We start from the raw sequence: 11,059 nt of genomic DNA on the forward strand, positions 1-11,059 counted from the left end.
GTTTATTTCGAGATTTACATGGCTAATGTTTGTTTGAGGTCACAGGTGGGGGAAAACGGTGTCATCACCTGATAAGAAACTTCGATTAGCCATTAGGATAACATAACCTCCGTCCAACTTGACAGATCATTAAAAAATAACTTTTAGATGATAAATTTATTATAAAAATAATTGGAAATGATAGATTTATTATTGGACCAATGGAATAGATATTTTCCAAATTTACCCTCGTTCTATATCTACTGTGTCGCCACGTCTGTTCTTGCTGTTGTTGCAACATATATTTTCACTCAAAAAAGCGAAGGAAAACAAAAGGTTTGAATTTTACTTAATTAATGAATCAAAACATGAAGAGTTCCTCAAATATGTTGTGTATATTCAAGGCATGCAGTCCACCATCTTATACTTGAATTGTTGTATGTATGTGTAAATTTGTTGTTTCAAGTAGACATTTTATCACAGTTTGACCCTATAACTGGCCGAGAATCTGGTCTTGAATAAACGAATGAATAATAATTAAGATTGAAGTGGATATTTCAACGATTCATTTTCATTTTTATGTCAGAAAATTGAAAATGATGAGGCGAAGGATTTTGGTCTTCAGGCACGTTATAAATTAGCGAAGCAGAAAGTTATCGAAGAACAATTGACACCTGAACAACAATTAGAAGAGGAAAGGTATTTATTGTGATAATAATTCAATTTGTTCAATTAATTCATTAGCCATGCAATTATCGCCATGACGAGTGATTTTAGAGCTGACAAAAGTTTCTATGAATGATGTTTTGATATTTTCGTGGCAAGGCATTATTGGTCATCAGAAATAATTGATTAGGATAAGTGAACTTGGTCTCCGGAATTACGTTCATCATTATTATCTGAAAATTTTCCAAAAGATTTTCCGCGCATTTTTTTCCGCACAGATTTTATGCGCATTTTTTTCAACAGAAATTATGTTTAAACAAGCACGCTTTTATGGAAAGTCTTGTTGGATCTTTCCATACAACAACTTCTTGAGATATTTCCTGTAAAAAATTCCTTTAAATTTTTTTCAAGTTTTTTCTCATTGCTGCTTTCGAATAGAAGCATTGTAATTGTTCAAATTAAAGTTTTTGATTTTTTGTGTTATATCGACCCAAACATGAGCCAAAAAGGACGAAAATAGTCATTTTTAGACCGTCTCCGTACGTATGTGTGTGGTAAAGTCGTTCTTCAATTGTTCGCTAATGAATGGATGGAATTGAATCTTTTTTTTTCAAATGTAGGTTTTGTCGAGCCCTAGCGATCGCCTTTAATTAAAATTGAGTTCATCGATGAGTTTTTTAATTTTTAATTTTTTTCGAAAATCGGTTGTCCCACGATAACTAAAAAAAATGTTCTGAATTGATTGATTGGTGGCTTATTAAAAAAAATTGTTTGGATGTTCCTTTTGACCGAGTTTGAAGATGAAGGGAATCGCAGTAACCGTTATTTTGATTTATTCGAAAATTTTCAAAAATTTTGTATTTCATGAAAATCGATTTTCAACAAGAGAAGTAAAAAATTAAGTAGAAATTTTTTTTAAAATCATGCCAAGGAATTTCTGTGGAGAAATCTCAATAAGCTGTTTGTATTGAGAAAAAGTAATAGAAAAAAACGAATAGAAGTTCAATAGAAATTTAATAGAACTTCCTAATGAATGCGCTAGGTGTTTTTATGAAATTTTTTCGTCCATGCAATCATCATCGTTTCCGGAGAAATCTAAGATATGAAAAAGTCTGCCTCTGCAGATTCTCTGCCATCGCTTCGATTTTGTAATGATGGATGTTTTTTTCAGGTCAGAGTCCGAATCGTTAGCAGCAATTTACAAATTACTTCAAGATCGAAGGGACATGTTTCCGAATGCCACGATGGACGACATTCGAAGTCAATTGAGTTTGTACAAATGCACCAAGTAGTGTTCAGTTGATACGTTTGCGAACGAGAGTACAACAGCCATCAGAATTTTGAAGACACGATCATGAAAACTGAGGGGTCAAGTAATTTTATACATCGCAATAATGTAGCCATCAATGTTATTTAGGTAATAATGGAAATTTATTTGGCCTTGAGGTCCAATAATGAAGTAAATATCAAATAATTTTACATTAACGGTGGAAGGACTATCACCATTTATTAAAAAATATTTTTCCCTAATGGAGGAGCCATTTCAAATAGAATAATTATAATGAAAATTTTGTCAAATATTTTTGATGTGATTATAATATTTATTATGCCCTTGATAGTTTAAACTGTAATCGGAAGGTCATGGGTTTGATGCCCGGTCTGGACTATTCATTTTTTCAATAAATTTTTCTTGTAAATTAATATCGAGAATCATTCGGATTTCCCTCTCACCTACACCAAAATTCGATACAACAATATCCTGTGACGTCACAAGATCTGAAACGCTACACCTATAAAAAAAATCAATAGAAAACCTTAGCGAATTCACTAGAGAATTCTATTGGAATTCTTCAGAAATGCTGTGGGAATCCACTTTTAAAAAATCCAGAGCACGATTTTTGAAGTCTCTATTTCGCTCATCAAGTTATGTAATATGATGTCTCTGTATATTTTTTCATGTTCTGTATTCTTTTGTTTACAGTAATTGTGAAGAAAGAGAAGTTAATTTTGTATTGTAGTTTAAAAATACATATATAACATAGCTTATATGTATATATCATATAATATATACTATATATGGGGTATTCCATGTGAACTCACCCAGGTCAAAACCCTCACCATCGCCAATCATATTGCCGATTTTTCCTGTGGTTGTATATGGAAAAATATGACTTCTCAAATTTTTTCAGATTTTTTGAGGCATCCTGTGGGCAGCCATGTTTTTTTGCAAGTTTTATCTTCAAATGCCTGTAACTTCCGTAAAAATCAACCGATTTTTACTTTTTCACAAAATGTGCGTCTTCGACTACACTTTCCATATAAAAATATGCCAATTTTTTCTTAAATCGCAAAAATCTTCAAACAATTTGCTATCGATTGGTGACAAATTTTTTTGGAAATAATGAAATAGAGGGGATAATGCCTTTTTTTCAGAGGAGATTTTTCAAAAATTTATTTTAAAAAAAGTACTAACTAGCAAATGTTTTTTATTAGCTCGCAATTTTCTTCAAAACTACTTCAATGAGGAAAAAAATAAAAATTTGGAATATCTATACATGAGGGGCTAATTGATCGGATCTGTCGTGTAGCTCTGGTCGTGTGTCGTGTTGTTCTGTTCAGTTTTGTGTGTTGTTCTGATCATCTGTCAAAGTCTCTTGCTCCAGTGAATTATCGAATCTCAGAAGAGTGTAACAGTAACTACCGCCCCTAGACCCCAAACAATTCCTCAGATGTTCGAAATCCCTCCCAACAATCAAATCATTGGAACCTCCACCCACTGACCCACCTCTCAGTCTAACCTCCCCAATCATGTGACCAACAAATCCAATAGACTCAATTAAACCTCCCTCAATAAAGCTCACAAAAAATGTTCTTTCCACTCGGCTGGCCACGAGTCCTGAACACCCCCTCATCCTCTTCCATCACTGCGATCACCTGCAACCGTGACAAGATCCTCTTCGCGATTCTGACCCGTTCCTCCCTAGCCATCTGGTATTGTAAGCCCTGTGTGCCCATCGTCTTCAGCAGGCGAACCGACGACTGCATAGATAAATACGGCGAGAATACTCTAGTGCAATGGCGACCGGACTCCTCGATGCTGGTGGTCGCCACCTCGGACAGTTACCTCCTCTTCTATCGTCTGACAGACACCTCTGGAGAGTCGAGAGGTCTCTACGAGCAGAAGGACTCGCCTGTGACGAGTTTGCGGAGAGACTCTGCGGAGCTCTTCATTAAGGAAGTCATACCCTCTTTGAGTCTGGTGTTTGTCATGCCAGTGTGGATCGATGGGGGAATCAGTTCACTGGTTTGTTCATGTTGACATTTCTCGGATAATGATGAGCTTTATTGTTGATAAAATTTTTAGTCTCCAATAGGGAAGGGTGGGGTAAAATGAACATATTAGACTTTTTTCAATTATTCATAACTCAGAAACAAATTTATCAATTGAGTTCAGTTTAGACTCGTCACAAAGGGAAAGAATTGTTCTTTGTATTGAGAGAAAAATTATTAAATTTCATCAACAGTTCAACCCCTCATTAACATTTAAAAAAAAGTCAAAAGTGGCCGTTTTACCCCAACCTCCCCTACTTAATTTCTGTCATGTATCCTATTCATTCTATCAAAAGACAAGGATAGAAATCAAATTTATGGGTATTATTCCATTATTCCAAAAAATATATCGGTTTTAAAACTAAAATTTTTTTTACTCCTCCCTGCCTACTTTTTTTCCCCCAATTTTCACAAATTCGAAGCAGCAGAGTCTGAAGAAGAAACCAATCATTACATTTTTTAATAGAACTCAATCTCCGTTTGAAACATCTCAAAACAGTTCCTCCCCTCCAAATCCGATTTCAAACAACGGAATAAACCTTGAGTTTAAAATTTAGTTGAGGAATGGTTAGCAACGATAATTAATACGATTAACGTTCCTTCAAGTAATCAAAACTGTCTTAACAGGTTTGCATCAGAGATGAGCTGATGGTCGCCACGAAGACGAGTCACATAGTGAGACAACGGTGGGAGGGTACTGCCAATCGAGATTACTCCCTCGACCTCAGGAGAATCCCGTTTAGCATAGATCAACAAGTTTCAACCCCCGCTCTGCCAATCACTGAGAACAACGTTCATGTAACTGATATAGAGTACTCTCCACTGGTCGGGGGATTCGCCATTGTCCTCAGCAATGGAAAAGCAGCATTTTTAACCGCCCAATCACTCAAGTTCGATCCCAATCAGGTCCAGGGGATCTGGGCTAGATACCTGGAGGATGCGACTTGTGCTGCTGTCAATCATAAATACAGACTGATTGCATTTGGAAGAGAAAATGGAGAGGGAGTGGTGTACTATGTAGATGAGACTACTGGGGCGCTTGAGGTGTCCCATGTGCTGAATTTGTCCTCGAAGGACTATCCGGGAAAGCCTGGAAGGGTCAAGTGTATAAGGTGGACTCCTGACAGCTGTGCCATCGCGCTAGCTTGGGAGAGTGGGGGCTTGGCTATATGGAGCACTTTTGGGGCCCTGTTGTTGTGTACGTTAAAGTGGGATTACGGACTACATGTGGACCTGGGGAGGGACAATCCTCTGCAGGTCAGGACTATGGAGTGGAGTGCTGAGGGGTATCAACTGTGGATGCTCAGGGAATCACCTGGGGGGAGCGATGGAGAGCAGAATGGGAATGGGGAGGGAGGTGGTGGGAGAAAGTCTGTGGTGCAGCTGGACTTCGTGAAGAGCCCGTTGACTGTGAATCCTTGCATGGTAAGATTATAATATTTTCTTTTCTTTCGAACGTCAGATAAATTTCATAAATTCAATGCTGCGGAAATTAAATGTAAAAATCGATAAATCTAATCAAAGGTGTATGGACATTTCATGAGTTCTTTCAAATCTCTCGATAGTACCGGAATGTGCGAAATTTAACCTCAGAAGAAAAAGGAAACACCACAGAAGAAATTTGTAGTGAAGTGATAAACTAGAATAAGTGAAATTTGTTGTTTGATTGTGTTTGTTGTTTTGGCGCTTGTTTTGATTGTACATCTAAATCGAAAAATATTTCGGTATTTTTAGGGACATGGGCACTTGTATCTTCAAGGAGAGGATCGTCTTTACTTGAATTTGGGAGGCGTATCAGCAAACACCCCCGGCTTTCACCTGACCAATGACATGCCAAATGATTCATCATCACAAACGCTGGCTGGATCGAAGCAGTGGCTCGTGGTCCCAATCCCCAGCACCTACACAGGCTCCAATTGGCCGATTAGAGTGAGTGTTGCATATTAAATTAATCAAAAGCATGTGCTGAATTATTTTCGTGCAAAGAGACTGCTTGACGATGCTTTCAACCGCATATATAGTATACTGCGATAGATAACGAGGGGTTGAGCATAGCTGTGGCTGGGAGAACTGGTCTGGCTCATTACTCATTGCAATCCAGGAAGTGGAAGCTATTTGGGAATGAAACCCAGGAGAGGGACTTTATCGTCACTGGAGGACTGCTCTGGCATCGAGGGTTCATGATAGCCAGCAGTTATTCGTTACTGGAGGACAAGGATGAGATCAGGATTTATCCGAGGGATACGAGGCTGGATAATAGCTATGTCAGGACCTTTAGAATGCCTTCTCAGGTGCTTCTTTTGAATACTATGAAGGAAAGACTTCTAACGTTCTGTGCTAATGGACAAGTCAGTATTTTTGATATGGCACTGCAAGGGGAAGAAGGTAAATAATATATTAAGAAAAAAAACGTGTTCTCAAACAAGTTGTGAAGTTGAAAATTGTTATAAAATAAAAAGTCTCGAGCTGAACATTTGAAGTGTTCGGAAATGGAAAATTTTCGTCGCAAGAGTAGATTTAGTTGTTCTAAAAAAATCATTAGTGTCTGTGTCAACAAAAAACCTCAATTCTAGCACGACCTTTTCGTTATTTCTATACTACCATTCGTATTTTGCGCTCGAAAATATTTTAAAACGTTGGAATAATGATGACTACAATCGATTTTAGCCCTCATTTAATCGCTCAGAACGAAATTTTCCAATTTTCAAGTAACTATTTAAGTGTGCATTTTTTGATTATTGATTTTATTTATCAACTTGATTGATTTTTTTCTCATCACCTACGGGCATCAAATAATTTTTATTTGTTGTTTTTCTAATTATTGAAATAATGTTAAAATGCGTCTCGAGTTGAGTTGAACCTATTGAGTGTTTTCTCTCTCTCAGTTGCATGATTCAACCCATACCTTTCCCATCATGTTCACTGACATTCGAATCACGAGCCCATGCCTGAAGGCATAATTGCCCCGAAACCCATAATTTTCCTAATCATTTGTTCAAGTTACTATGATGTGAAATTTGCAAAAAAATCTGAAACTTATACGTGTTCTCAACAAAGATTTAATTTATCACCCACTAGTTTTTCCTCAATAATTCATTATTTTTTGGGTGCCATGGAAATCTCCCTAACTGAGAGTTGGGTAACCTCGGAAAAAAACCAAATATCATTATTCTTTTTCTTGAGACTGAGATCTGAAAAAAATGTGCAAAAATTCTCAATGGTGCAGCATACTTAGACATTTCTCCCCTGAATTTTCCAATTTCTTTTAATTATTTTGACTTTTCACACGAAACACCTTAAACCCATCAACGAAGTAGTCTCCAATTATCAAATCTATAATTCCAGGTTCAGGAAGTATCGAGTTGACTCGCACCCAGACAGTCGACATTTCTGGTCTCTGCGTGCACCCAGCCTGCGTAGTCAGTGCCACTCTTACGACAATCCGTGCAGAGACAGCTGGAAGCCACCCACACCCAGAGAGTCTCCTCCTGAACGTTTCTGGCCGCCTCCTGATGGTCCAACGGGAGCACTGCACAGACACTCCTGACGTTCTTTTCACCTGTTCCGCCCCAAATGTCCTGGCCTCTTGCGTGGAAAATGTCTGGGTGCCCTCCCGCTCCCGGCGCGATAAGCCACACCTCACAGAGGCCCTTTGGCTCTTCTGCGGAGCCCACGGCATGCGCGTCTGGCTTCCTCTCTTCCCCCGCAATCACCAGGACAACGCTCACACGTTCATGTCCAAACGAATCATGCTCCCCTTCCACCTTCGCATCTATCCTTTAGCTATTCTCTTCGAGGATGCAATTCTCCTCGGCGCCGAGAACGACACAGTCCTCTATACCTCAGACACCAACTCCCCCTTCTCCCTCCCATTCTCCCTTCTCGAATTGACGTCCCAGGTATACCTCCACCAGATCCTGCGTCAATTAATCCACAGGAACCTTGGCTTTCATGCCTGGGAGATCGCCAGATCCTGCGCAGCACTTCCTTACTTCCCTCACTCACTGGAGCTGCTCCTTCACGAGGTCCTGGAGGAAGAGGCGACGAGTAAAGAGCCTTTACCCGATGCTCAACTCCCGTCAGTGGTGGAATTCATCAGGGAATTTCCGGGGGTTTGGGCCAGAGCTGTTGTTCAGTGCGCCAGGAAAACTGAGATTGCTCTTTGGCCTTACCTCTTTTCGGTCGCTGGATCACCAAAGAAACTTCTTCAGGATTGTCTGCAGAGACAGCAGCTGGACACTGCTGCGAGTTATTTGATAATTCTTCAGAACTTGGAGCCTTCGACCGTTAGTCGGCAGCATGCGACGCTGTTGCTGGACGCCGCTTTGGAGCAAGGAAGGTAAATTGGTGCATTGTTTTGTTTTAAGGGAATTATTGTGGAATTAGTTTACCCAAAAAATTGTACTTAAGGCCCGGATGGATCATTTTTCGAAGATAATCTCGATTTTTTTTCCATCTTCATAATCTTAAATATATCATAATTTCCACTGGATTTTACATCACGCAGGACTCCCTAAAAATTATGATTGTACAATCAAAAAAAGTATTTAAAAAACTGAACATTTTCAAAGAGCATTTTCAATAAAGATTAGAAAATAAGTCCGACAAAGAGGAAATTGTAAATGGATAATTTACTATGGCTGCTAACGATCTGACAGACATTTTCTACTGAGACAAATGACGATTGAACAGCCATTAGATACTGTAAATTACTAATTCGTAATTTCCTCCCTATTGGGTTTATTTCTCAATATTATTGAAAAACGCTCCTTGAAAATGTTCAGTTTTTTTTTAGCCTTCTTTTGATTGTACAATCATAATTTTTTTAAGACTCCAGGGCTATGTAAAACTGAATGGCAATTGAAGAGCATTTCAGGTTATCAAAATAAAAAAAAACAACCAAGATCACGTTTAAAAGATAATACACGCGGGCCTTAGATGATATCAAGAATTTTTGTTTGTCAATGGTGATCATAATCTTTTGACATCACCTTGCAATGCCCAATATTATTGAAAAACGCTCCTTGAAAATGTTCAGTTTTTTTTCACCATTTTTTGGATTGTACAATAATAATTTTTTTAAGACTCCAGGGCTATGGAAAACTAAATGGCAATTGAAGAACATTTCAGGTTATCAAAATAAAAAAAAACAACCAAGATCACGTTCAAAAGATAATACACGCGGGCCTTAAATGATATATTTGCGTCCGAGCCGAAGGCGAGGACTGGCCATCCACACGAGTAAAAAAAACCCATTGCAGCAGCTCGGGACAATATTTTTTTGTAGTGATTTTCAAGTTTTCGAGTTTGAGAAGTATGCAATACCAATTCACAGACGAGAAATCGTGAGAAGCAGTACAGAAAATATTTTTTAACCGGAGATATTCCCTAATATTGCTGAATTTTGAATCCGAATGGGAAAAATTTTTTTGTTCAGCAATTGGTTTTCTGCAGGAAAACAATAGAAACCCATCCGTCTCACCTCCTACATTTCCTCCTCGCCCGATTATCCTTAAAGGATAATTTTGCTGCTTATTTTACATGAATGGCGCAAATTTTTATATGAAACGAAACGGAATTAGCTGTGCGGAAGTCGAATTTCAAAAAACTAATTCGTAATTATTATTGTACATATATTTTCAAAAATTTTGAAAAAAAAAACCTCTGTAGCTCAAAAATTGGAAGCGCTGCACTAATTATTCGTTTTTAGACATATGTAATCGATCTTCAATGCATGAGAAATCTCACTCCAATATTCCGCGACTTTTAAAACTCATCCTTAAGTAATTTAGAATTTCTTTAGGAAATCCCATAGGGACTATCGTTTTGATGGTGTTGTTTTGGAATATACCTTAACGGATAGGAACCTCTTTTCTGATATTCCAAAATCTGATTTCTGTGTTAATTTCTTCAAGGTGGGAGCTGAGTAGAGACTTAGTGAGGTTCCTTCGCGCCATAGACCCCAACGACGTTGATTCCCCCCGAAACTCTTGGGGAGGATCTGCAAAACTCGCTGGACCCCCTCCAACGCCTCCAGTTTCTCCCCACGAGGAGGATCTTTCCCTGGTCCTCGGAACCATGCAGGTATCCAGGAGCAGGAGTTACAGCACAACTGTGACTCCGAAAGTTCAGTACGATGGATCATCGAAGGATCCCACCCCAGGTGCTTCGATGCTCGAGAAAACCAGGAACGCAGTGATGGGAAGGAAGAAGTCCCTTCCTAGTGTCAAAGCTGAGAAGACTGAGAGTAAAGAGGGATCTGCTGAGGAGTTTTTCATCGATGTAATCCTCCAGAGACATGCGAGACGATTATTATCAGCTAGGAGACTTGCTGATCTGGGGAGATTTGCAGCTAGATTGGATTTCCACCTGGTAACCTGGCTGGCGAGGGAGAGGGAGCGAGCAGCGAGGATTGATGACTTCGTGGTGGCCCTAAAAGCTGTTCATGAGGACTTTTCATTTCCCTATCCAACGGTGTCACTATCGAATCTCCAGAAGTTTCGGAAAGCGAGTCATGTGTCGTTGAGGTCGAGGTCTGTGAGCTTGGAGATGCCTGAGGGTCAGAGTCCGGAGCCAGTGCAGAGTTTCGTGGATCTGCCTCCTGACAGTGGGTACACAAGCCTGCCGAGTTCTAGACCTCCTTATGGAAGCCTAGTGTCACCTGTGGCGAGTCTGGAGACTCAGTTTCCAGTTGCTGAGGCCAAACTGACCCCTCGGATGCTTCAGGATGCTACTAGTGTACTCAGTGATACTTCTACCAATTGGAGGGATGATGTGGAGTCTATTGTGGGGACGGTTTGTTGGGTGGATCCCGTAGAACCTACTGAGGTTCACTCTGCTTCACCTTGTGGTCCGAGTAGCAGGGCTGAAGTGCAACTGAGGTGTGTTACAAAATTTTTTTCTCGAACATTAAAAAATGGTATTTTCGGAAGATGACTGAACATCCTTATTTATGTGGAAATATCGATAGCCTTCTCCCAGAATCCATCAAATTTCATAGAAAATGAGTCTTCTCTATTCTGAAATCAGTACATTACATGCCCGATCCTTGGAAAACAGATCACCGCCCCCCCCCCCCCCCCCC

At 39.4% G+C, this 11,059-nt stretch overlaps 2 protein-coding genes across 2 annotated transcripts in view; both read left to right on the forward strand.

Annotated features, from left to right (window-relative positions):
- Positions 1-32: 32 nt before the first annotated feature.
- On the forward strand, positions 33-2,346 carry LOC107036400. Its single transcript, XM_015254344.2, has 3 exons — positions 33-315; positions 566-678; positions 1,817-2,346. Exons 1-3 carry the CDS (start codon positions 178-180, stop codon positions 1,935-1,937), a joined length of 372 nt encoding a protein of 123 aa, XP_015109830.1. The 5' UTR covers positions 33-177; the 3' UTR covers positions 1,938-2,346.
- An 893-nt stretch (positions 2,347-3,239) lies between these two features.
- LOC107036401 (guanine nucleotide exchange factor subunit Rich) overlaps positions 3,240-11,059 on the forward strand; it is a 9,212-nt gene continuing 1,392 nt past the window's right edge. Inside the window, exons 1-6 of the mRNA XM_015254345.1 lie at positions 3,240-3,949; positions 4,603-5,400; positions 5,710-5,904; positions 5,997-6,360; positions 7,321-8,314; positions 9,891-10,856. Coding sequence (XP_015109831.1) covers positions 3,512-3,949; positions 4,603-5,400; positions 5,710-5,904; positions 5,997-6,360; positions 7,321-8,314; positions 9,891-10,856 — 3,755 coding nt within the window. The 5' untranslated portion in view covers positions 3,240-3,511. The remainder of the gene's footprint in view (positions 3,950-4,602; positions 5,401-5,709; positions 5,905-5,996; positions 6,361-7,320; positions 8,315-9,890; positions 10,857-11,059) is intronic.

This window comes from Diachasma alloeum, unplaced genomic scaffold, assembly GCF_001412515.2.
Source record: "Diachasma alloeum isolate Michigan unplaced genomic scaffold, Dall2.0 Dall_scaffold_00209, whole genome shotgun sequence".
Taxonomy (NCBI): Eukaryota; Metazoa; Arthropoda; class Insecta; order Hymenoptera; family Braconidae; genus Diachasma; species Diachasma alloeum.